Raw genomic sequence first — 27,413 nt, 5'->3', positions numbered from 1 at the left:
TGTAAAAGTTCAGATCATAGACCAGGTTTAAAACAGAAGAAACAAAACAACAACTTGGAAGCCGCGAAGGTCTTCTCGATCCCGAGTTGAATTCGTGACGTCATTTCAACATGGCTGCTCACGTCGTCAACAGTAAATAAAGTACCACTTCTTTGTTTTTAAACGACATCGTAATCGTATTTACAGTTAGATTCGTCATCAGACACGTATATTTGTTGAATCTATACCATTAATAACACTAGTTCACGTTTCCCCAACTTTGCAGTTCGAATAATTGAGGTGTCGTTTGCGAAACGCATCGGCTCTTGAGTCGGCTCTTTCAGGTGAACAAACTGGAAGCGATTTAACAGTTGCGGATTTAATTAATTTTTAGCATTTGAAAGGTAAAGGGAGATTTTAGGAAACATACCTACACATGGTTAATAGGAATAGCAATTGCTTTGCACGGGTCATTAAATATGTCAACGAGCCGTTTAGGTGATCCAAAGAATCGATTCTTTAATATTGAGCTGAGTCAAATTGAATAGACTCGGTTATTACTCAAGGAGTGGAAGTACCCGGTCCATTATGTGTGCAATACTTTTATAAATATATATTAAGTGTCCTATAGTCGATTGGTGTGCATCTGTCTTGCATGAATACTAACTTATGATGTATATAAAATATGTCTATCACTCATTAAATACTCTAAAAGTTTTTAAATTTTGTCATCCTGTATGGACCACTAGGTGGCAGTGTTAGCCAGGTTGAGTTTATAAGATTAACGCTACCTCATTTCCCATATTAATTATATTTAACTACAGAAAGACAGAATATCAGTACATTACTATAATATATACTATATATACACACACACACTATATTGCCAAAAGTTGGTCATAAGGATGGTATGTTCTTTTTGAGCTTTCCATTCTGTATTTCGTCACAATTTGCTCGTATAATTCCCTCCACTCTCCTGGGAAGATGTTCCCCTAGATTTTGTAGTAAAGTCAGGTACTGATGAATTTGAGGAGACCTGGGATGCAGTCAGTCTTCCAATTCCTACTATGTGGTGTGGTTCAGTGTGTGTTAGGTGTGGGATGATCAGCCACAACTCTGGTGGTTTTGCAGGTGCAGCCTGTGGTGGAAGTGACCACAGTGGAAGGTAGAGAGACCCTGGTGATCTTCTCAATCGTCCTCACTATCTGCTGTAGGGTCTTGCAATCAGAAATGGTGCAAATTCCAAGCTCAGGATGCTCAGCAGCTGCATCATACATGTAGGCATGTACATACAGTACATAATTTATAGTTATTGCAGTGTATTATCTAAGAATAAATCGATTTTATTCATATGGATGAATCAAATGTATCATTTTTACAACTCATGTTCAATACCCCCCGCCCAAGCCCACCATATTTAAATCACACAAACACACCTACATGCACGCATCACTGCACCTCCCTGCAGACCAATTAACACCTAGTTGTGTGACTATTAACACCTGGGCTGTGCTATATGCCAGGGTGATGTTGGCATGACTAGGGTGTGTATAAGCTCTTTGTGTTGTAGTTCACACACTCCCAGCGTGAATAAGGGATTAGCCTTTGAGAAAGATAAGCAGATTGCGTTGATTCCTTCCCCCGTTTCATTCTGCACGACGGAACACAAAAACGACGTACTTGTGTTCAGTAGGTCAGTAATGCAGCAATGTGTACACTACATGGATTAGAAAAAAATAGTTCCTCAGGGGTCTCTCTATCTTTCTACATAAAACTTTTACAATTTCAAATGGTCAAACCCGAGAATGATATGTTCAGATTTCAGTCTCGAAGTTCTAGCTGGATGCTTTCCATTAAAAACAAGTGTAACTGTTGATATGTTGGTGATTTATTTAACATCTGGAAGGAGTCTCCAGTCTTACAGTGTAAAACTACAGTTCAGGGTGTGCCTTTAGAGGAAAATGTTTACCCCTATGGTGGATTTTAGCATCAGAATCAATTCCCATGCACATTTCTGTTTTAAAAAAGTAATTTATGACTAGCAACGAAGAAATGTTTACTTGCTTATCAATACAATTGCAGCTCCAGTGCAAAACTAATGATGCCTACCTAACTTCAGAGAATAAACATGTCTTGTTTTGAGGTAATGACAGAATAATTTGCATACATTTTTGTACAAGCATTTTATTTAGGCTTTAGACCAACTACGTGTGAGAAGCATTTCATCCAAGTGAAGCCACCAAATGATTAGATTATAAATCAAGAGATAAATGTGTCTTTTTTTAGTAGTGTTTTTCTGATCAATGATTCCTCAATGCTTATTCTTTACCAGGGCCGAAAATCGAATCTATTTCGCTTTGATTTAAACTCGGAAAGAATAAAATAAAGCGCAGATTGTAGCATCATTTAGTGAGAACTAATTTTGTGCTACAGATAGATGATGCTGAGCTCACAGCATGTACGAGTTAACCAGGGTGTGGGACACGTTTGACCTTTAGACCTGTTTCGGAAGAGGAATGAGGGCGGCGACGATTGCCATGTCGCTGTCTCTAGGTTACGGTCGATGTGGCAGTGGGAAACGGGGCGCAGGCACAGCAGGTGGGAAGCGCTGGAGATGTCACTTGTGATCTTTGCCGCGTCCCCATAACGGGACAAAGGACAATTAGAGGCTTGTCATCACTTGTCTGAGGATAAACCGGGTCAGTGCTGGATCAGTGTGAAAGCATTTTGGCAAAGTTTTTCATTGGCTATTGTGGGAATTATGGAGGTGAACCTATTAATTCAGCCGAAATAAACTTATATATTTTTTTGGGTAGTATAAAGGGCTGCAATGTTCATGATTAGATTTGGTTAGGTAACTTATTTTGAGCTTTTAGAGCTCAAATGCTTTGCTATATAGTTATATTACACTGACCCAAGTGGCACAGTGTAGAAAGTCTGATGGTCTGAAGGCCTCGTCACAGAAAGCCTTTAAGTTGCGTCCCTGCTCAAACTCAACTGATTCAACTTATCACCTTATGATCAGGACTTTAGGTGTGTCAGTGTGAGGTTTCTCAACTCATACTCTGGGCACTCACAGCCCTCCAGAGGTGAAACCTTTCCCCAACAAACCCGTTGATTGGTTCAGTTTATCAGTTAATCACCAAAATCACAGTGAGTGAAAGGTCAGTTGGAAAAACCGTAACCGTCTCAAATCACTTATTTATGCAGTATTTTGGATTTTTTTGAGGAGAGCTTTGGTGAAGTGTATATAAATGCAAGGTTTGTAGTAGATAAGAGATTTTCCAGAGAGCTTTGGATTCAAATAAAAAATCAACAGTACAGCAAACATTGTTGGTTAAGTAACTGAAGTGATTCGTATTGAACCAGTGTTACCAACTTTCTTGGCTTTTCTAGGACTTTTGAGCTTGATGTAAAAAACCTAATGATAAATCTACTTTTCAAGCGGATATTAGCAAATATCCATATTTATGTTACTAATAACCAATTACTGTTCACAATTTTTAACTAACAACCAATCACTGATTATCGTTTTGTTCTAACATCCAATCACTGATCACAATTATTATTATTATTACTTTTTTTTTTTTTTTTTTTTACTAAAGTGAACAACCAATCACAGATCACCATTTTACCAATAAACAATCACAGATCACCATTTTAACAATAACCAATCACAGATCACCATTTTAACAATAACCAATCAAAGATCACAATTTTAACAATAACCAATCACTGATCAGCATTTTACCAATAACCAATCACTGATCAACATTTTTACTAACATTCCAAATCACTGATCAAAAATAGTTGAACATTTAACAATGGTCAATCTCTGAACAACATTTTTACCCATAACCAATCATTGAACATTATTTCTACGTATGACCAATCATTAAACATCATTTAATTTTTTGCCAACAACTAATCGCTGCTCACCATTTAAACAACTAATCACTGGACACATTTATCGATTTCCAATCACTAAACACCATTGTTTTGTTGAAATATTAAGTGTTTTAGTAGCAAGTTAATTTGTAGCTGTATCTTTCATGTCCATCTCCCAACTACCCACTAACACTTCTTTATGTCTGTGTTCTTGATAAAAAAAATAAAAATATTTAGTAATTTTGTAAACAACAGATTAGATTCTATTTTATTAATTATATAATTGATAGTTTATTTATTGTGCCATGAGAAAAAGCGTACTTCTTTCTTTTTCAAAAACATCTTTGCATGGAAGATCGCCTGAAAAACTACTTTTTTTTTGTACACTAATTTACAGTTTTTCCCAAATCAAGTCAAGTCATATTCCCAGAATATCTATTTCAAGTTAGCTCTAAACGAACCAGCATTTAAATGCAATTGCCTGTTCATGTATTTAGTCCACGGTATGTTGTACATCCCAAACGTCTGGTTCAAGTCTACATAGAACATACTTTTAAGTATGATGTCGTAGAATATGATTTAAGACGGAGCACTAAAGTTGAACACCCCTGCTGTAACCAAATGTGTCTTAACAGTTACTTTCCCTTCCTGGAGAGTTTAGTGCCAGCACCTTTTAAAAATCTGATCGCATGTGACATAGGTAAGCAAGGTCTTTAGGGGCCTCTGAACATTAGAGCAGGTTGTGTTCAAAGTGAACTCTGCAGGGTAGAAGGTGTCCTGCAGTCAGCGCCGAAACTAAAACACATGGACTATGGAACAGGGGCGTTTGGGTCTCATAGGGGAAGGGGGATGGCCGTGAGGGTTTAAGACACAAAATGACTATGTTACAAAACAAAACCCAGACCGTCCATTGGGTCGAACTCCTTTAATCCCAGCTCAGTTCATCAATTAAACCCATATGTGTACAAATGTTTAAAAGCGTACACTGTAGATAGTACTGTATACAGAATGTATTCATTACCTCATATATCTTTACTTGTTTTATTACCTTAAAAGTAACAACACTTTATAAACGAGTGCCGTACAGGTAGATGGAATTATCCACAGTTTATTATATACAATGGGTCATGTTATTTCACTGCTCATTACGGTTTACATGTTCGCATCGCCTGTAAGGATCAAATGTGGCTGTACAATCTTGAAACATTCACAATTAGATCTTATTTGCTGTTATAGTAACCTCCACTTTTCTGGGAATATGTTCCATTAGATTTTAGAGTGTGCTTATGGAGATTTGTACTTAATGTTTTGGTAAAATCAGGTGAGCTCCGACCCCAGCTTCCGAGCAGGCTGGGATATGCGAAGAAAGAATTTCACTGTGCTGTAATGTATATGTGACAAATAAAGGCTATTCATTCCTTTTATTCTATTCTGTACTGATGTAGGTGAGGTGAAGAGGCCTGGGGTGCAGTCAGCATTCATATTTATCCCAAAGGTGTTCAGTATGGTTGAGGTCAGAGTTATATAGCAGGCCACTCAAGATCTTTTACTCCAACCCATGAAAAGCATATCTTCATGGCGCTGGCTTTGTGCACAGGATCATTCTCATGTTTGAACAGATTTGGGTCTCCTAAAGGGGGGAAATGTCATGCTACCACACCCAGTCGCTTTTGGATAAAAGAATAATAGAGCATCAGAGCTGGAGGTAGCAGAGCTGAAGATGTTAAAGTTTCTGTTGGGAGTGACGACGATGGAAAGGATTGGGAACAGGTTTATTAGAGGGACAGCGCATGAAGGACGTTTTGGCAAAAAGTGAGAGAGGACGGATTTGAGATTGTTTGAACATGTGCAGAGGAGGGACATGGGGTATATCGATAAGAGAACGCTGAGGTAGTTGGTTTGAAAGAGGCAGATGTAGAGGACAGAGTAGTATGGAGACAGGTGAGCCGCTGTGGCAGCCGAAAGAAGAAGATTTGCAAGTGGCCTTCACAGATCTCTAAAAAAATGTACATACTTGTACATCAACTAAATTACAAGCCATAAACCTTTTCATTTGAAGTCAAGACTGCATGTAACTTCAGTTAGAGAACTTAAGTTGTCCTTTTAATAAAAAAGACGACTGTCAGTTGAACTATACATTATCTATAGGCTGAAATACCAAACCCAAGATACAAACATACATACAAATTCCTGACAAAATATATCAAGGTGGCAAAATATGCAGTATCTTAAGTATTTCTATGGACATTTTGGTGACACTTCCAAACTTTTTACTGAAATTATTATAGCAATATGAACAGAACTCAGTAGACAAACTGAAGTTGTGTTATGTTTTAGCATTAAACACTTCTGTTTTTAACATGAGATTTTTTTTATTAGCATGTTTCTCGTACACTTTTACAGATTTAACCCCTTCCACTCTTCTAGGAGGATTTTCCAATAGATTTCAAAATATGGCTTTGGGAACAATTGGGCCGATATCAGCCACAGAAGGATTAATGAAGTCGATGTTACAGTACAGTTGATCTCAAAGGTGTTGAGTTGAGTTTAGGTCAGGGATCTGTGCAGGCCTCTATAGTTCTCACACTCCACACGCCTTGGTGAATCATGTCTTCATGTTTGGGCCTCATAGCTTCATTGAAATATAATGCAACTGTAGTATTACAACATTTAAAGGAAATTGTGTGAATCCATCAATTTGGGGAAGAACCCCATATGCATTTGGCGTTCATATGTCCACATTATTACTGTGTGGTTTTAGATGTCTTTTAGAATTATTGGTGTTCACAATTTTGGAAATCTTTTAAATATAATAAAACATTTCTGTACTGCTAGAACTTTGACGTTGGATGTCTCCGGTTAAAAATACCCATTTTGAGCATGTTGTGCTTTGTGTTCTGTGTGTGGTGGTAGCTTTGTGCCTTAGCTTAGGCACTGGACTTTGGTCATAAGTTTAAACCCCTACCACACCAAACTGCCTCTCTGGGGCCCCTGTAAGTTGCTCTGGATAAGGGTGTCTGCCAAATGGCTTAAACTTACAACGAAGAATGAAAAGTTTTTTTACCAGTATGACCAACAGTCTAACACGTAACTATTGATGTCATTATTTTATTGATCAAGGCTCCATATCTACATTCCTATTATGTCCAGGTTTTGTTGTTTCTTTCATCAATGTAACTTCCAATCACTGGTTATACTGTTTCTTCTGCCTAGAATGTTTCTACAGATACACACATGGGATACACTTTGTATTGTAGTTATTTATTTTATTATGTAGCAGGTAGTAATTGAGCTGGAAAAAAAAAAGGTTCATAATTTTTTGTGATGATTATTGTGTGTTATTTTTAATCAAACCCCCACTCCACCCCCTTTTTTTGTTTGACCCCACCCTCTTCCATCATTGATGAGGTCCACCCCTGAGGTGCAGCGCGCTCCTTAAAGTCTGCGCGCAAACCAGAGGCGCATCGCGTGAGGACACGAGGGAAAGAACCCTGAAGAGTGAGAGACCAAACTTAGGAACTAATAAACCGACCGGAGCTGCTGCACGAGCTGATCTTCCAGCATGGCGAGGGTGAGATTGAGATTAAGACTGAGGTTGAGGTTGATGGCGGTCTGGTGGTGGTGGTGTTGGTGGTGCTCGTGCGTCGCGCTGGTCGCCGCGAACTTCACGATGGAGAACGACCTGAGCTCGGCTTTCGTGCACCGTGCGCTGCGCAGCCAGGAGCGCCGCGAGGTGCAGCGGGAGATCCTGTCCGTGCTCGGCTTACCCCGGCGCCCGCGACCTCACTCTCCGGAGCGGCGCACGGCGGCGCCTATGTACATGCTGGAGCTTTACAACGCGGCGCTCGAACCCGCCGCTTCCGGCTTCGGTCGCGCCGCCGCGCCGGTCCTGGCACCGGCACCAGCACCGGCTCCGACCCGACGCGACCAGCGCTATCTCAGCGACGCCGACATGGTCATGAGCTTCGTCAACATGGGTGAGGATTATTATCATTATTATTATTGTTGTTATTATTATTATTGGTGTGTTGTTCTGATTGTTTGTTTATTTGTTTGCTCCGATTATTACGTCACCAATCTATTACGTATCGCATCTTCTAAAGGACGCACCTTTACGCACACTCATAATCCGATCCTCATAAACCCTGACATCAACTGTTATTGTCTCCTCGGGAGAAGAAGCATCGCCACACCCTCCTAACGACTGTTTTTGATAATATTGTGGGTGTTACTTTAAACATTTGGTTCTGGAAAACATGAAAATCCTTTAAAAAACAAAACGCTGCCATGCCTTGAGTTTATGATTCTTTGTTGCTCTTGTCTGGCAGCTGGTACTTATACCAGCTCTCTCCAGGATTACATGAAATTTCTAATAAGACAACTTTTGGGGGCCTTCAAGAGTTAAATAAATATGAAAGCACTGGACAATTGAGTGAAATCTCTTCAGGTGAGAGTAAAACGTCTCTGTAGGTCAGCGCAGCAGGTCGACATCTGCACTTAAGGCTTAAGCTCAAGTTTCATTAGGAAAGTAAACTACAACAGAAACCAGAAGACGTTGCCGTGCAGCCCTGTCTCCAAGAGCTGTTTCATGAGATGATATAGATCTGTTTGGATCCCAAAAGACATTCTGGTATGTCAATATACACTGTAATGGCTGGATTTCTTTCTTTCTTTTTTTTCTTTCTTTTTGCCTGACGGTTTACACGGCTGCTTTCTATTCCTCTTAGAAGGCTGTAAAACGAAGAATTTTTTTCTTTTGTCCAGAGCTAATGGTTTGCCATTTCGAGAACTTCGAATCTGCTGTGAAGAGGGCTTTTCACACGGCTTAGTTTGGGGGGGGTGTAAAAATCTGAGAAGGCATTTTTGACCTCGAAGGAGTAAGATAAAGCTGTTAAGAGATAAAGACCAGTTTAGGAGACCCTCAAGTGTGTGTGTGTGTGTGTGTGTGTGTGTGTGTGTGTGTGTGTGTGTGTGTGTGTGTGTGTGTGTTTTTTAGGTATATGGAAAGAGTGGGAGAACGATGAGATAAACAGTGGCTGATGAAAGATTGTAATAATAATAGTAGTCTTCTTATTAGTCTCGCTATCCGGCTTTGCTTGTGAGCGATCGCAGGTTTCTGTGTGGATAATGAAGAAGGTCTGCATGTATTCAAAGAGCTGTGGGCATGACCGGGGACTTCCCTGGACATTACTGAACTTATCAAACCTGAATTCTGCCTTTGTTTCGTTTGGAAACCATAGCATTGCCTGTGTTTCGCTGTAGCGAGGGCGCATTCCTGTAGTGGACACGAGTCTCCTTCCCCTCTCTGTACTCCCTTCCTTTTATCCACAAGCTTTTTTTTTTTTTTTGTTCAGTGGGAATTTCATGCCTCAGAGCAAAGAACTAAATGTTTCAGTCCAAATCTCCTCGATGGTGCACGGTGGCCTCTTGGAAAGTTCAGCTTTGTTTGCCGAGCCAGCTGTCACTTGTGTAATCCCTTCATAAAAAATAACATCTTACATTACTGTCGAGACACGGTTATGATGTGAGCTAGAAAGTCTTTAAAAAAGGCCCAGCCTAGGTTCAGGATCGTTGTTTTTTTATTTTCCATGTTGGGCTGGTGATTGACAGGATAATTTCCTCCTCTTGTTGAGATGTGTGTTGAGGCAAGCAGGCCTGTGTTCAATCCGGGACCACCCTAAACGACTGTATTAAAGGTATTTCCTTCCCACACAGCCACAGCTACTAGAGAAAAAAAGTCGAGAGAGTAGATTTCGAGCCTCTTCAGGGTTAGTTTGAAACATTTGAATGATATTTCGATGGAAAAAAAAGTGGATTTCTTTTTAAAATCAAATAGACTGAGATAAATATAGACTGTAGTAGAACGGTGAAAGCTGTAATGCACTGAATAGGTCGAGTCGGAAGAAAATAATCAAATCTCCCCATAGATATTGCTGTCAAACAAAGTCAGATAGGACTTGTGAAGTTCAGACTCCATCCTGCACACCAGCTGCAGAGCCGTGTCGAGGCTTCTGCTTGGAACCGGTCGGCTTTTAATTTTTTTTCCCAGCTTGTGTTTTACCTGGGAATGTGCCATGGATTGCTACAGATGTGTCTAAGAGGTCTTGTTTTTTTTCTCAGCAAGAGCCAGCTGTTCCCTGGAATGGAAAGGCCGTCTACAATCTGTTCTTCCTTACGTTAACACGCCGATGCCTCTTCAGCATGAGCCTGCTTGGTTTGTTCCAAGTAATGAATGGTTAAGGCTTGAGTTACCAGGTGGCCTTAGAACTTTTTTTTTTTTTTTTTTTTTTGTTAATTTCGTTTTTCGCTTGTATAAACTCCAGCGACATTGTTTTCACTCTGGAGATTTGCTACATGTGAGATCAGGTTACTCTCTTCCATTTCAGACCTTTTCTCCTCACATAGTCCCGCTTTCTTTTCAGTTTAACAACAGCAACGAAAAGAAAAAATGTTGATTATATTTCAAAGCCACTTATTTATGATTTACTTCCGTCTTAAGAGAGGAAGAGACGACGAGCATAAGCACCTGAAGCTGTTTTGCAATTGTTTATCCCCCCCCTAATAAAAAAAAATGTTACACAGAGAATCCCTGCAGCTCACTGTAATTCTGCAGAGAAGCAGTCATGCTCCAAATGTTTACACTGATAAGCCAGCTTGGCCAAGTAACACTGAAATCCGATTATTCTTCAGCCTATGATTCTCAGAAAACCAAATCCAATTTTTATAGTGTTTTTAGTTGTTAGTTTAAAACATTCTGGAAAGAGTTTGAGTGCATCTTTTTTTTTTTATTACTTCCCATAATACAATTAACGAATCAGGTGTGGAAAATGGGTTTTTTTCTTTAAAGCAGTGCTGATGGACCAAAACCCAGAGACAAACTCCAAGACTGCAGATTGTAAAACATTTCCACAATACCACAGATTCAACCAAACCCCCCACCCCCCACACCACCCAAAAGGCTGTATAATGTACTACAAGGCAATTTACAAAATATTTTCCATCTTATTTGCATCAAATGGCAATAAAAAGTAACAGGAAGAAATTTGGTGATTGTTTTTTTTTGAGCATACAGAGCATCTTCCTTTTTTTTTTTTTTTTATTTTGTCCAATCAGAGATTCTAAATTATTTTTATAATTTCTAAAATGAGTTCAAATTCCAGTGCTGCCAATGCTGGGCCCTTGGGCGAGGCCCTCAATCCCCAACTGCTCAGTTGTATAAATGAGATTATTAAGTGCAGTTACCAAATAATGTAAATGTAAAGTCAGAACTTTGGGGGGAAAAAGTCAACCCAGTGTATATGAACTTCAAGGCGAAGGCAAAAAAAAACATGGATGCTTCCAAGGTCATCTTTTGTTAGCATCAGTCTAACCACCGCACTGTGATGTGGATCCTTAAAACAAAGTTTTACGTTTATGTTATGGCTTTAATAGAAGTGATTATGACTCTTTTTTTTTTTTTTATTTTGTCCAATCAGAGATTCTAAATTATTTTTATAATTTCTAAAATGAGTTCAAATTCCAGTGCTGCCAATGCTGGGCCCTTGGGCGAGGCCCTCAATCCCCAACTGCTCAGTTGTATAAATGAGATTATTAAGTGCAGTTACCAAATAATGTAAATGTAAAGTCAGAACTTTGGGGGGAAAAAGTCAACCCAGTGTATATGAACTTCAAGGCGAAGGCAAAAAAAACATGGATGCTTCAAGGTCATCTTTTGTTAGCATCAGTCTAACCACCGCACTGTGATGTGGATCCTTAAAACAAAGTTTTACGTTTATGTTATGGCTTTAATAGAAGTGATTATGACTCTTTTTTTTTTTTTATATATATATATATATATATATAACATGGCACGTTTAAAAAGGAAGAAATGCTGTTGTTTACTGTTGAAGCCATGTTGCTTGGATGTCTTGTTTTGAACCTGTGAAGAGTTTAGAGTTTCATAGAAGGAATTTTGAGTATTTTTTTATTATTTTTTTTAATCTTCAATTTATCTTTGTCTGAGATCGACTTCATAGTTTGCAATCGAAAGCATCTTTTATGCCCCGTGTCCTTTCCCCTTCAGTGAAATGTTTCAGTGAAATGTTTCAGTGACATGTTTCAGTGTCGTATCAGGAAACGGCAGAAAAAAAAGACACCGTTTTTAAAGGTATATCCTGTATAACGGTATGTATAACATAAATCATTAACATCAACACCTCTGGAATTGTAAAGTTAAGTTAATTTGAACTTTTGAATATGATGCTCGCTCTACCGTTTAACGGTGAGCACGTGAAATCGCATGACGTCTTGCTTGTACCGAAACGAACACTGGAAACAGTTTAAGCTCGAGCTGCAAGGTGTGCTGGAGCCCCGCTGTTATAATTGTTGAGCGCTGATGTTAATTAGTGTGTTTACCCTCCACTGTAATTTCTCATCGTATCAACCTATGGGCTTGGAGCAAAGTGTTGAAATGTGTGTGTGTGGAGCAGTTTGCATATCTGAACGCTGATCTTTGTGCCTAATGGCCTTAAACATAAACACAGCAAACCCTTACAAGCAATTATTGCCTCCACAAAATGCCGGTGCTTTTCTTTCCAGTGTTCAATTGCGGTCAAATAAATGACTCTCTGCCTTCAGTATGCGCTCGGCTTAAAGAGAGCTTATTCCTCCTCCTCCTCCTCCTCCTCTCTTTTTCACTCACGGCTGGCCACGCATGTTCATTATTGCACGATGATGGAAACAATTTGAGCACGTGCACTGTGGCCGTTCTGTAGGCTATGATGTCATACGTGGCATGCAGGATGTGTGTAAAAAGCAGCAGTAATCATGGTTGTCATCGTTATTGACTGACCCCCACCAGCACACACACACGCACACACTTAAGGCCATTTTCCTTTCACAAAGCACCGGAAACTGGCACCAGAAAACTCGAACTGTGCTTTTTCCATCAGTAACCAGTCCTACGTTTTAATGGTTTTTGGTACCTGTTCAAGATTCTCCAAGAGGAACTTACGGTTTTGTTGCTGATCATACATGACACCAAAAATACACAGAACTACTGCTTCAGCACGGATGCGGTACTGGTACTGGTACTCAAAGCGTTCCCTATTTAAGATGCGCTCCTCCGCCAACTAAGTCTGCTTGCGTCCAGAACAAAAATGCAGCTGGTCTGGAACCAGGAGCAAGTGATGTCAAGAATTACGGGGTAGTGGGTATTTTTTTTTTTTTTACAACAGTTCCCCAAAACAGATTTCACATAAGCATCAGCTTTATGAAGAGTAAAAAAGACAAAAAAAGGGAAATCATGGACAAAGTCATGATGCCAGCATTTATTTCCTTCTGCGTGTAAAGAATTGAACACTTGTGGCTGTTGTAGGACAGTACGGTCTGACATGAAACACTTTTCAATAGTAGTGCACGCTGGTGTTTCCTTCCTTTCATACCACAGCATCTTGACAGTGTTAACAGTAACTTTTTTTATTCCCTTTAAATCTATTTATACTTCTGTGGAACGTCCATAAAACAAGTCAGTTCCTGTTATCACTTATATTATAGCGGTTATAAACAATCTCCTCAATTGTATCATGAAGTTAATTCGATTGAACGCAGGTTGTCACGTAGCCCAGAAACTGTAAAGCGCAACATTCGATACAAAGAACTGACACTGGAGACAAAGTATGCATCTTTCCGGGGAAAAAAATAGAGCAGTAGATAGATCAGAAAGTCATGAGCCCAAGGTCATTACAAGCATTCGAGTCTCCGATTAAATTGGTGGCGAATGATCTAGAACCACAACCTTCAGTTGCCTCGACTTGCGTCCATCTCTTTTGTTTTTCGAACGCGCTAGGTGTTTCCTTTCACCTTTTGCACCAGAAAAGCAGGGCATGCTTTCTTTTTCCCTCCCATGGATAAATGGATTGTGTAGCACTAAGAAAACAGCTTCCCAGAAACCTCCAGGAAAGGTTGAGCTTGTGCCACATGCTGGAAACTCTGAGAGGATCTCAGCTGGCCCGGGGTGGGGACGACGCTCGGCCAACATCTGCCAAAGGTTCATTCTGAAATCATGGATTTTCCTCAACAAAGTCACTTACTCACATAAACTGGAGGTTTTTTTTTCTACCCTTCATTGAGTAGTTTTTCCTGCTTTATAGGGTGTGTGGATAAACACACTCATAAAATGTCATCCTGTTGACTAAATGTGACAAACATCACGGCCTCGCCGTGTGGACCTCCTCCTTCTCCACTGCGGGAAAACGGAGAAAAGGATTCATCCAGACATGATGCTGCTATAGAAATGAGAAATCGCTCACCATGTTTCATGATGGTAAATTGTTTTTTTTAAGGAAGACGAACGAGTGTGTTCAATCTCAGCCTCGTGTAGGAACAGTGAGAAAATATAAACTAAACGTAATTAGTTGAGTAGCTGAGGGCAGAGGGAACTTAATCCAGTTCCTGTTGCTTTGATGCCTCAGAGAATTTGGCTCAAATCGGGACGGGGCACGCTGTCGGAGACCTTTTCGAGGAAGTCGTTTTTTGCACTTTCACGAACGAGAGCAGGATGTTGGAGCGGAGTGCAGCCGAGGTCACTGACGGATTAGCAAGGGATATAAAGGCCGTAGGGGCTACTACTTACGAGTCCCAAGTAACATGTGTACGATGCATGTGCGTTAATCCGTGTGTGCGTGAGGGGTAGAAAGGAAAAGACTGTGTGTGTGTGTGTGTGTGTGTGTGTGTGTGTGTGTGTGTGTGTGTGTGTGTGTGTGTGTGTGTGTACATGTGTCTGTGCATATGGGGCACCACTAGTTTCCGGGCCAGGCCTTTTACAGAGCTTTTCTTGTGGTCACACATGTGTGTGATTTGAATCCGTAGCCAGGCTCAGTAACCCCCCCAACCACCACCACCACCCCTCCCAAACTATGTTCCCATAATTCATGTGTGCCTGGGATCCGGCTTATGGAAGCAAACGTTTCTTTTTTGGCCGCAGTGATGTGGGCGCACCAATCAAGCACTAGTCCTGTGTGCGATTGCTCAGCCGTTCTGACACTGTGCAGTCTTTCTTTTTACGAGAGGACTTCTGTTCATAGTTGTGTGTGTGTGTGTGTGTGTGTGTGTGTGTGTGTGTGTGAGAGAGACGTGCGGTTTGGCCTAGATATTCAAAACGAAGCGAGGACACACAGATGAGCGATTCGCGCCAAATGAGACAATTACGGCTGCAGGCGAAAGAAGCGAGCACTTCGTTCCCGCTTCCACAGTTATACCCCCCCACCTCTCCCCTCCTTCAATGTACTAGGAGTGGAGGTCGTCTAGCTGAATATCACCAGTTGATGCAGGCTTCTTTGGCCCGGCACTTTAAAAACCCGTGTTTACGAAAGCTTGTTTTATACCAGAGGCATCGCAGAAGGACCAGCAAACCAGAATCTTTCCATGACGTTTTGTTTTTACACAAGCGGCGAGTCCAAGACGTTGCAGGCATTCTGTTTTGTACATGGTGCGACGGCCATGATGCTAATACGTACAGCAAAAAGTGGGAGCGTTGTGTAAATAAGATATCCGTGTTACATCAGATTCACACACGTAACAGCTAATTCTCGGTCTCGACGAAGATCCGCAGAGTTGCAGTATTTCTTCTACCTGCTGAAACGTCGTCTCATCACTTCTGTTATTGCATTTTTTTTCTGCTCAGGATGGATTTATCTTAAATTTATCAGAAGTTTTGGTGAAATTACATTTTCACCAAAACGTCCTCATATTTAGGATTGATCAACAGTAAACTTGAGAGATTTGTTTGCTTATTGTATATAATATGTATATTGTTGGTAGAACTCTATATTCTTTCCCTTTCAGGAACTGATTCAAATAGAAAAATAAATCAATTGATCCAAACAACCCCTAAGGAAATAGCTTATAAGGTCAATTGGTATAAAAAAGCATATCCTGTTGAAAATTTTCCACAGCACCAAAAAAAGTCATTTCCTTCTGGTTCCTTACAATGCGTTTTAATCCCAGGAAAGGTTCCAGGTGGCCCACAACAAGAAACGACCCAAATGTGCTTTCTTGAAGACTATAATTTTAAAAGATCAAAAGCCATTTGCTTTTATACACTTTTTAAAAAGTACAATCAATGTCTGAGTTCTTGAGTTTGTCTCTCTGGATCAGGTTCCATGTAGAACTAGAACTACCATGTGGTTCCATGAAGAACCCATTGACTTTGAAGACAATGAGAAAATTCGAGCACTTCAAAGTACCATTTTCATTTAAATATGAATTTACATCCAAAGATTGTTAATCGAATGCCACAAAATTACGAATTTGTCATAATAGCAGACACTTAGGAACCTTGAAGTTGAGCCCTTGAGGAACGAATGATAAGGTTTTATGTTTTTGTAGTTTAGCATGAATGGTAGTTTTGTAGTTTTTGACTGAAAAGATTCACATCTTCAAATGATGCCTTAAACAAAGCATTTAAAGAACTCCAAATGACAATTTTTTCATTGAACGAATATAACTTTAAACATTTGACAAGCCTCCAATGCTTGTTAAAAGAATGCCACCTTTGTTTGTACATGGTGAACTGATGTGTGTGTGTGTGTGTGTGTGTGTGTGTCCAATCCTAGTTGATCCTGAAGAAGGCCTGCACGTATTCCACCATTTCCACCGATTCGATCTGTCCCGCATTCCCGAAGGAGAAGCCGTGACGGCGGCAGAGTTCCGTGTCTACAAGGACTTTGTGCACGAGAGTCACGAAAATGACACGTTTCATGTCAGCGTGTATCAAGTGCTCCGGGAATACGATGACAGGTAACCACGCAGCTGTGGACTGAACTTTGTGTTTGTTTAGATTATATGAACCATGTTTGTGATGCTGTTTTTTTTCCCCAGTTGGAGTTGTTTGTTTGTCTTATTCTTGTCCCGAATAGTCAGCCCAGTGTGCGCCGTCGGCCTGCAGCTGTGGTGCGTTAGAGTTTTATTAGAGTTTAGTGTGAAAGCCTGAGAGAAAGATTGGGTGAACTGTGCGAGATGAAACATGTGCTGCCTCCCACTCAGTCTGGGTCTGAAAACGCACACGCGTGCACATGCTGATGGGCCTGCCCGATGGTAGGTGTCCAGTGCCAGGTCTCCCACTGAATTCCTTGCGCTGATTTACAGCACAGCTGTTAGCACGCCGACCATTACAAAGCCATTACTGTCAGTTAGTGAGCTGCAGAGACTTGAACAGGAGAGAAACTCCACTACCTCCTCATCTCTATTTGCATGGTCTGTCTTTTTATCTCCAGCCATATCTCCTGTTTGATCCCAGTGCTCCTCCCGAGCAGCACGTTCTCAGTTCTCTCAGCCTCAATGTTTAATATCCACACAAATACACATTCTCACGCACACGCGCACACACACACACGCACACACACACTTTACGTCAAGTCCACGCTCTTTATCACCCCTGGGGTAATGTGAATCATCGCTCGTACTCCTATTGTGATGCAGACGCGTCACGCAGACAGACGCCGTCTGCCCAGCGCCCCCCAGGGGGGATGAAACCTGACCCGCAAACATGCCATTTGCTCCTCAGATCAGCTTCAGTATCTCTCCTGAACCAGACAGGAATTTTAATCTGCGATAAGAGACGTCCCGATTTAGGGAGGTTGATCTGGGACACGAGGCAGAGGGCAAGCTCTGGCCTGTCGACTTTTTTACTTTTGTGATGTTTTTTTATTTTGGTTATTGTTGACACCACAAAGACATCACAGCTCATCAGACACACAAGTATCTACTAGTCACATATAAATCATGAAAGCTGCTAGTGATTAGAGTCTTTGTTGTTTTGGGGAGAACCAGGATGTGGGTTGTGCGTGACATCAAGTCCTGAGACTTGTAGTTCTGCAAGACCGTTGTTTTCTGGTTACCCTAAGCAATATGAAATGAATAGACAATGTGATATTGCCAAAAGTTTGTAGACACCTGACCATCACTCTTTAAGGTTGTTTTTCGACAGATCTTTATCTCTGTTTACTTTGCCTCCAACGGAACACATAGAGGTCAGATGTTGGTGAGGAGGCTCTCACAATGTTTTAATCCCCACAGCCATGATCCAAAATCTAGTGGAAATCCTTTTCAGAAGATTGTTGGTTATTACAACCTGACAATGATAGTTGGTCCATATATTATATGAAATGTAGATGTCTATTTGTGATGATAAAACTGGTGCAATGTATGTATTTTTGGGGAAGTATATGTGTGTGTGTTTATGTGTATATAACATTATACACACACACCCAGTCGTATGTGGTTCTTCCCCAAATTGCCTTTGAAACAGCTGAATAAAATTTTTAAGACCCAAAACTGTTCCATGAAGATACGGTTTGCTTAGGTAGACCTCTTAGCTCAACCCTACTAAACACTTTGAGGATGACTTGGACAATAACTGCACCCCAGGCCTCCTCACCGTACTTACATCAGTCTCTGAATGAGCACAAATCTCTACACGCTCCAAAATCTGGTGGAACATCTTTCCAGAAAAGTAGAGGTTATTATAACAGCAAATGGGGACTAAATGTAGAATGGGATATTAAAATAGGACATGCCAATATTATGTTCAGGTTTATACATGTATGTATACACATTATATATATATATATATATATATATATATATATATATATATATATATATATATATATATATATATATATATATATATATATATATATATATATATATATATATATAAAATTACACACACTGCCTGTCCAAAAAAAAGTCACCACCTGGATTTGAGGTTTTTGCAACGTGTTATATGTGTTCCTGGCAGGGATTCAGATCTGTTCTTGCTGGACTCACGGGTTATCTGGGCTGCAGAAGAGGGCTGGCTGGTTTTTGATCTCACAGCTACCAGTAACCACTGGATTTTGCACCCGGGTCAGAACCTTGGCCTGTTGCTTGTTCTGGAGAGTGCAAATGGTGCGTCAAAGCTCCTACTTCTTTCTTTTTTTCACATTGTTTTTGCTCAATGGTTTTAATTGTTCTCTGTTTTCCACTACAGGTGATCGTATGAACCCCAGGGTTGCAGGGCTGGTGGGCAACCAAGGTCCCCAGAACAAACAGCCATTCATGGTGGCGTTCTTTAGAGCGACGGGCGTCCGTTTGCGTAGCGTCCGCTCGGCTCCAGGGCACAAGCAGAGGAACCAGAACCGACCAAAGACCCCGAAAAACTCGCCACCTTCCAGCCAGGAGGCTCTGAGGTTGGCAGAAGCTGCAGGTAGTGTATCTCATGCTGGTCTGAATAAACATGAGTGGAGGTCCACATTTTTAAATCTTATTTAACATTTGAATTACTTTTTTGTTTTTTTGTTCAGAGAACGTTAGTGTGGACCCAAAACAGGGCTGCAAGAAACATGAGCTGTATGTCAGCTTCAGAGAACTTGGATGGCAGGTATAATGAAAGACATAAAAAATCTCCCTCTCTCTAAGAGAGGACAACTTGAGGACAACACATGTTCCCTTTATTTTTTCCCCCACCCTTCCTTTATTTTCTTGCTTTACATCATCGCTTTCCATCTCTCCCTGTGTATCCAGGACTGGATCATTGCCCCAGAAGGCTATGCTGCGTACTACTGCGAGGGCGAATGCGCCTTCCCTTTAAATTCCTACATGAACGCCACCAACCACGCCATTGTGCAGACGCTGGTAAGTTCGCAGCAGGGTTTCGTTAGACGATCTCTACAACCAGAGCTACACGAAGTACTTACTTAATGAGTGCACATTATTTAAACTTTCTGAGTCGTCAAAAGGTGTGGATTTTCAATAATCAGACGTTTATGTTGGTGGGCTTTTTCTTGAACGTTTCTATAGTAACATATTGCACAGGGCAGATGTTACACATATTACAAAATAATAGAGGTCTTGTCTATTCATTATTAACCATTTAATATCATAGTGCAATAATTTATTTTGCCAAAACGTGCAACAACATGATACAAACATTATTGAGGAAAAAGGGCAAAAATGTTTTCTCATTTATCAAAATGTAATTTTCTCCCTGGCAGGTTCATTTCATAAACCCGGACTCGGTCCCAAAGCCATGCTGCGCCCCCACTCAGCTCCATGGCATCTCCGTGCTGTATTTCGACGACAGTTCCAACGTCATCCTGAAGAAATATCGCAACATGGTTGTTAGAGCGTGTGGCTGCCACTGACCGACAGACACGTACACTCTCGCACACAGAGGACAGAACAGGAGGAGATCGAACCGAGGCCGGCTGTGCCTTCAGGAATCATAAGTTTAATAGGACTCGTTATTGGAGGGAAAAGCTGGACCACTATGCCGCGCTTACATTTTTTGAAGCGCGTCACAACTGCAGCCGAAGTCAAGTAGGAGCTGCGTTCGTTATATGCTGTAAAACTGAGAATGGAAAAAAAACAACCGTACAACCTTGATAAAACCAGCACACGACAAGATGTGTAAGATTAGATTTAGGCACACTTTTTCTTCGCCTTGAATCACTGGAGACCAAAAAACAATATCAGTGTGATGAACGGTGGGAAATACTTTTCATATCTGAATCAAAATGACGTCAAAATTACGAGCTGTTATTTTCACCCCATCAGATCTGAAGATTTACAAGTGTGTGATTTTATATATGCAGGTGGAGGTTGTGTGTGTGTGTGTGTGTGTGTGTGTGTGTGTGTGTGTGTGTGTGTGTGTGTGTGTGTGTGTGTGTGTGTGTCGTTTGTGTGTGTGTGTGTCGTTTGTGTGTGTGTGTTAACCCCCTTGTGGCAAAACCCCCATCCCACACACTGCATTTATCACACAGCCGAGTGTTCAGCATGTGTTAACTGCCGGCAACAGGACCATCACTTACTCCGTCCTCTCCTCTGAAGCGGGTCCAAAGCTGCGGGTGGCGGCCCCGACAGCAGCATGTGGTTCTCATCTGCGTTCTCTCTGTAGACCGGATGATAAAGCAGCTAAATAGAACTGTCTGGATAGGGACAGGTGCAATTGATTTTTATTTTATTCTTTTTTTTTCTGCAGAGAACTGGAATTCTACAGCTGTTCTTGGTCATGCGAATGTTATTATACAACAATGCTTACTCGCGGTAATGAGGGAATACAACCTTCAAGTCCAGATGTTTTTGGAGAAATGGGAGATGGGAGTCTTTTAAAAACTTATATTCCCATTTGTCAAGTTGATCATCAAACGCATAACTACAGTCAGACGGGGATTGACTCTTTTATTGCACAAATCCAACAAATATTCTTGCCTTAGGACATGAAAAACATTTTTAGTTTGTTTTAGAAAATGACACAATGAATTATTTTATTCAACTGTTGCTATTATTATTATTATTATTATTATTATTATTATTATTTTTTTTTTTTTATACAAAACACCTAAGTGCAATTTCATAGTAAGGTGATTCATAGAAAATATGACCCATCATCTTTTCACTGTGTAAGCGGCTGTACATAGTTATATTATAAAATAAACTTTGTTACTCTGTCGACCTGTTTGATATTATTGTACGTTTTGGATTTCTGGGGCTGAATTGTGTCTCTTTCTCAGTTTAGTCGGTTTCGTGCCCTCCGCGATTCAGAAATCCGACATCATCGGCACCGGTTCCAGGCCGGGTCGACTCGGCAGGTGGAACAGGTACAGGTGATAGTGCCAGGCACACGTCCCCCAGGAACAGCTGTTGGCAGCGGAGGCAGCAGAGCTTAGAGGTTCTGTCTGGGCTGCAAGAAGACCAGCCACGGCCGCACACGAACAACGGGTACTCCTCACACACCTCCAGCGAGATCTGCGAAACACACCCAGGCTTTATTCTTACACTCGTTCAGTGTGGAACGCAAAGCATAAGGATACCGATTCACATTTCCTATAATGTTTCCGTGAATGAACAGTGAATGCCAGCTTGATTACGTCATGTTGTTTAAAACAATGGGAACATCAGGGTAACAAACAATTTTCTCATTGATACTCAAAGGCTCACTCGTGGCACTTTTCCATTCAAGTGCCATGCTGCGGAAAGAGATTCTGTGGTCTAATGCTGGCTGATTATAAATACCCATCATAAATTTAGTCAGAAAACTTGCCTTCGTGTCAAGAATACAATACAGCATTTGAAACCAACATTAGTGACTTCCTCTGAGCATAACATTGCACAGACAGTAACCCAAGTTTTGGATTAAACAAAGGTTTTTTATCCTATAAATAAAAGTTCTCTTTTCTCAGTTGCTTTGTTTTTTAATTTAAAACCCAATGGTGTGTAAAATGACAGTGCCTATCTTTGCTAATCTTGTTGGCTTTTCAACAATTAACCAATAGGATTATGTATAAAATATTCACTACTCTGCAACGTCTAGACAAGGAGATGTGTGGACATATAATGTGTAGAATATATTGAGTATTTATTATATGGATTTCTTACATTTTTGTGCCAAGTCTAAGCTGGCACTAATGAAGACCAACATGTTTTCGAGTTATTAGGGTTAAGAAAAAAGTTCATTCAGACTAAACATTTATAATTATGGTTTATGAGGTGGGTTGTGATTTGAATCATTGCAACAACTTAAAAAAATCACCAACAGTTCAACAGGTACAAAGTGTACCAGGCTGTTCCTCACTGTCCACTGGAAGAAAAGCACTTTTGAGGACCTTTTGGAGAATCTAAATTAATGTTTCCAATGCTTTCCTAAGGATTTCTTAAAGGATTCTTCTCCACTATTTGCACCATAACCATTGTTTTGTGTGTTTACCTTGGAACGGGGGTTATCATCAACCTCTACTTCCAAACACATCACTCCAGGTTTATCAGAGGACGTGATCTTCTTCACAGTGAATCTTGTCAGACTTAACTCTGGGCAGGACGCAGTACAGCATTCAAAATCCTCCAACTGTAAGTCCTCTACACGCTTTAGCCGTCCCCCATCGAGTTCGATCAGAGAGCCTTCAAAAAAGCGTGACAAAAGCTGAGAGGAAGGTAACACGAGTTCTCTCTGTTCTTGTGTCTCTGCTTTTTCACCCCTGGCCAGTAGAGGGTGCTCATTTCTCATTGTCACTTCAATCCCTGAATTTAATTGCACATTGTTGCAAGACTGATGAATAACAGGAAACCGCTGGCACTGGAGATCTTCTGTTTTGATGGCTCTTGCTTGTGATAAGTCCTTAAACTCTGAACAATATTTGTGTATGGAAAGATCTGTTCCAGACTCAGCAATGTGACCAGAACTCTGTCTCATTCCTTCTCTCAAATAGTTCCTCTTCCTTGTCCTCGAATCAATTTTGGCGCTTTCATTCTGTAGTCTCTCATCCCACTGATCACCACTCCCCACATTAAGGAGAACCTTTTTGGTGTAATGAGATGCCAAAGACCGAGGTACAGGCTTTATGATTTTGGGCTTGCACTGATTCGAGACCCTTCCATAGCTTTTAAATAACAAATCTCTTTGTTCTGTAAGATGAAGGTAGCTCCAGTAGGAAGAAGCTCCATAAAAGTCATGGACGCTCATCGGATCGTTCCTGTTCTGGTTGGACACACCTAATAGTTGTTCACTGTTTTCACAATATGGACCCCATGAAGGGAATGGGGCTACAGTGTCACGTAATGGGTGTAAAAGAACTTGGTTTGAGGCGCAGCCAGCCTCAGTCCACAGTGGATGATACGTGGTTGCGGAATGAAGATCGATGTAGGAGACGGCTGCCGGTTCTCGTATTCTCCTTGGTCTCCTGAAAATATTCTGATTCCAGAAAGGAGATGGCGTCTTGAAAACCGGCTCGGCCGGAGCTTCGTTTGCATCCACACCTGAATTCCTTTTCTTGGGTGGGAGGGATTTAGGAACGGGAGGAGGATCACTTAGGCCATTAGTTGCCATGTTGAGGCCGAGTATTCTAGCACTCTACTTTCAGATGGTGCTTTTTCACATGTTGCCACTAAGTCATGACTGTGTAATTGGCTGTATTTCTATTTACTTATAGACTAATACAATTTAGGGAAATTTATCCAGTCCAGATTTGAAAGGTTGTAGATTTCTTGGTTGACACATCAGTGGTCTTTGGTCCAAGGGTTAGGGTTCCGGCCTGTTAGAGAACAAATATATGACATTTGATAAACATATAAAACATTTCAGATACAAAAGCATGTATGCTCTTAGACTAGAACCTTGTCACAAGTACCAAATATTCTCGGAACCCCTTAGGAAACCCGTTTATTAAACGGTGTACATGCAGGATTCATACTTTTGATGTCTTTTTGGCTTTGCTATGGGTTCTCCGCTTCAGTCCTAGATCCCGACTTCCCTACACTCTTGGAAAAAAGGTTTCCCAAGGATTCTTTGGATGGTTATCGGTCCAAGCTTTCTAAAGGGGGTTCTATTTGCAAGCTTTTCTGAAACAAAATACCTTCCCCAGAGGTTTCCCTAGGGCTACAAGCTGAAAAACTCTTCAGAGTGCTACTTTTCCAAAGTGTACACTGACTTTTAAGTTGCCTCTGACCTCATCAGACATGGTTCAGTTCCTGAGGGAGTTGATAATGAGCTGATGTATTGGTTGAGAGATAAACACACGGTGGCCCAGAGATTAAAGTTCTGTGCTAGTGACTGGACGACTGTGAAGTCAAATCCCATGAGTTCCAATGTTGAGCCCTTAACCCTCAATTGCTCAGTCGTATGCTTGGGTTGTATTCTGGATCACTTTTAAGTGGTTTTGGATAAAAGCATCTGCCGAATGAATAAATGTCGGTGTCCGGAACTGGAGAAAAGACATGAAACTTTGCAGATCGGTTTGCCTTGAGTGGAGCGCACATTCTAAAGGAAACATAGTGAATTATGTGGTTAGATGGCAATTATGCAGTGACGACTGTGGACCAATGAACAAAAAAAAAAAAAAAACCCACCAAAGAGTGGTATATAAAATAGGAAATCTTTTCTTCAGCATGCTGAATATCAAAGGCTAAAGGTTGGGTTTCTGAAATAGTCAGTGGAAATGAGTTTTCAAAACTGAGACTCGCCAGTTACCAGGTTATATCGCTGCACATGAAACTCCCACAGTGATCGGCAGTCGGCAGAAGCAAGTGCACTGTTAGGAAAGTAGCTCCCAAAACAAGTGCTTTTTATAACGCTTTCTGTGACTGCTTTCAATCCCCGACGTTCTATAATGTGATACTTGATTAAAGTCTGCAAATCTCAACCTCTAATCTTGTCTAAGAGCGTTACTATGGAAACAAAGTGCATATCGCAGTCTATACGAGGTTAAGAGTGAAATAACTGCAGCTCATGCTGGAAGGTTAAAATAATATGGCAGCAGGACACCTGTTAATTCAGACGACGCCGTCTCTTGAGTGAACTGTACCGGCTTGTATATTGTAGTGAAATTTATGGTTTCTATTAATAACAGCAAAAAAAAAAAAGGCTTGCGAAGTTATAAAACTAACCATACATTCAAAGGACGTTCCAGTCTTTATGACTGAATGTGGTGTATTTATTAGTAGCCATTAAACTGAATTGGCTTGGACATGCACAGAAGCCACTTTTTGTTATTTATATGTAAATACGCAGTATGAAAAATCCACAGTGGACTTTAGGTTGAAACGAGGAAAACATTTTTCTAAGCGCTAATGAGCTCTGTTTTCTTATTGCAATAAGTAATCTTTATAATGTTTTTTTAAATAATAGAGCCTGCGTTTTTTGTAATGGCATAAGGACATGTTTTTTGATGGTCTGTAAGAGTTACTAACATCTAAACTTTAGCCAAAACATTACCATTTTTGGATCCGTTACCAAGGTGATACACAAGCCACCTGAAAACTTAAAAAAAAATTTTTTCTTCACCTGAAACAATGTTCACGTGATCAAAATTCGGCCTCAACACAAGCCAATGGGAAAGGACGCCAGATGTGCGCTTTTTGCATTGCAGTGCATTCATCTGAACGTATTTTTGCATGTCGTGTTAAATCGTAGAATATTGAATTCATTCCTTCTGTAGCAATTAAATAAGTTGCTCACTCGACCGTATTATAGCTAAACATTGATTCACTAGATAAGTCCATGGTCTTCCATGATGAACATGGATAATATTTTATATCTATAAATGAGCTGACACAGGGTGCATGTAACACACTGAAAGACTTCCATATGTTTAATATTCTGGTTTTTAATAAATGTGTGCTACTCCTGAATATTTCTCTCCATCTGTTTGATATAAAGGCAAAAGAAAAACCCTGTAGTATTTTTCTTTTCAGGAAACAGAGAGACAGCACAGACAAAGATTAAAGCTTGTTAAACATGATTTATAAATCAGATTACCACGCTTTGTAAGTAAGACCTTGTGTGTGTGTGTGTGTGTGTGTGTGTGTGTGTGTGTGTGTGTGTGTGTGTGTGTGTGTGGACTAATTAACCCTTCAATGTCTCAGCTATTCAATCTTAAACATCCATCCATCTTAAACATATGATTCAGTAACTACAACAAAACTAACAGGAAAAGTGTAAACTTCTGAAAGGTATGACCATAAATCTGGATGTTTCCGTAGAGTTTAAAAAAGAACAGGATGCAGACACGTAGCAGCATGTCCTGACCTAATGTGTATGATCAAGTTCTCAGCCAAGCAAGGGACAGCCTATGTGCTGATGTATCTTTTTATTTAAAATATATATATATATATATATATATATATATATATATATATATATATATATATATATATATATTTTTTTAATATATAACTTGTATATAGAATATATCTATGTACAGTATGTGTGAAGCTCCATGCCTGGTCTTGCACTGGTTTATACACTCTGGCCCTTAAAAATAATCATGCTCGAATCAATCTCTGATAATAAATGCAATATTGTTTTTCATGTAAATACAATTCAATAAAATTAAATACATCACATAGAAAAGTGAAGTTAGGTGATGGCTGGAAAAGGTGTGTGAGACAAATGATATTCATAGATCTATAAAACTTCATTTATACAGATTTAATATACTGACAAAATCCATCCAAACCTGCTAAACACTGTTTATACATTCATACTGTATAATAAACAGATATCTAGATCATATGTATGATCAAAAAAATGATATGTGAAATGAAATGTGTACCGAATTTTATGACACAGAAAAAAGTGCTGACACAACTACACAATAGTGTAGACTCACACAGACACATGCTCATACCCATAGTCATCAAGGCAATCTCAAGATTTTTGCATTTACACGGAGCCTTATTATACCTTAACACTCATTTGATTGGATATTAGACACATGGACCTAATGGCATGTATGATCTAAGAAGCATGGTATAACTCTCTAGACACTTTCAGGTCTGAAATATAGGTGTGTACAGAATGCCATTTTGAAGCAATTGCATAATAGTGAACACACACACACACACACACACACACACACACACACTCCACTTTAGAAATGCATGCCCTACCTTGTTGTTCCCAGATGAACACAACGGTCTGGTCTTGATGCAGCACCAGTAGGAAGTGCATAGAGTTTTCATGCAGACGTGCACACAAACTGTTATCTTTCATTCCTCCTACTCTCTCCCTCACTCTCAGTCTCTTCTCTCTC

The 27,413-nt window shown here is 40.3% G+C and overlaps 2 protein-coding genes across 3 annotated transcripts; one reads left to right on the top strand and one right to left on the bottom strand.

Annotated features, from left to right (window-relative positions):
• On the top strand, window positions 1-21,340 carry bmp7a (bone morphogenetic protein 7a). Of its 2 annotated transcripts, XM_046874902.1 has the most exons (8): window positions 1-132; window positions 7,276-7,844; window positions 16,461-16,644; window positions 18,650-18,798; window positions 18,881-19,096; window positions 19,194-19,270; window positions 19,414-19,524; window positions 19,884-21,340. In XM_046874902.1, the coding sequence occupies exons 2-8, from the start codon at window positions 7,430-7,432 to the stop codon at window positions 20,031-20,033; spliced, it is 1,302 nt and encodes a 433-aa protein (XP_046730858.1). In that variant the 5' UTR covers window positions 1-132; window positions 7,276-7,429; the 3' UTR covers window positions 20,034-21,340. The 2 variants fall into 2 exon arrangements, with proteins under 2 accessions (XP_046730858.1, XP_046730857.1); XM_046874901.1 differs by lacking the exon at window positions 1-132 and having other exon boundaries at window positions 5,439-7,844.
• On the bottom strand, window positions 21,053-27,413 carry LOC124402144. Its single transcript, XM_046874900.1, has 3 exons — window positions 27,271-27,413; window positions 22,595-23,915; window positions 21,053-21,636 (listed from the first exon to the last, which is right to left on the bottom strand). The coding sequence occupies exons 2-3, from the start codon at window positions 23,708-23,710 to the stop codon at window positions 21,403-21,405; spliced, it is 1,350 nt and encodes a 449-aa protein (XP_046730856.1). The 5' UTR covers window positions 23,711-23,915; window positions 27,271-27,413; the 3' UTR covers window positions 21,053-21,402.

This window comes from Silurus meridionalis, chromosome 19 (assembly GCF_014805685.1).
Source record: "Silurus meridionalis isolate SWU-2019-XX chromosome 19, ASM1480568v1, whole genome shotgun sequence".
In the NCBI taxonomy this organism is placed as follows: Eukaryota; Metazoa; Chordata; class Actinopteri; order Siluriformes; family Siluridae; genus Silurus; species Silurus meridionalis.
This window is presented reverse-complemented; position numbering and strand designations above follow the sequence as displayed.

Coding starts and splice junctions, on each gene's coding strand:
- bmp7a (XM_046874902.1), top strand. CDS start 7,430: ATGGCGAGGGTGAGATTGAGATTAAGACTGAGGTTGAGGTTGATGGCG. Junction 18,799..18,880: donor TGTTCTGGAGAGTGCAAATG/GTGCGTCAAAGC, acceptor TTTCCACTACAG/GTGATCGTATGAACCCCAGG. Junction 19,271..19,413: donor TCAGAGAACTTGGATGGCAG/GTATAATGAAAG, acceptor CTGTGTATCCAG/GACTGGATCATTGCCCCAGA.
- LOC124402144 (XM_046874900.1), bottom strand. CDS start 23,710: ATGGCAACTAATGGCCTAAGTGATCCTCCTCCCGTTCCTAAATCCCTC. Junction 21,637..22,594: donor ATGATAACCCCCGTTCCAAG/GTAAACACACAA, acceptor TGTGTTTCGCAG/ATCTCGCTGGAGGTGTGTGA.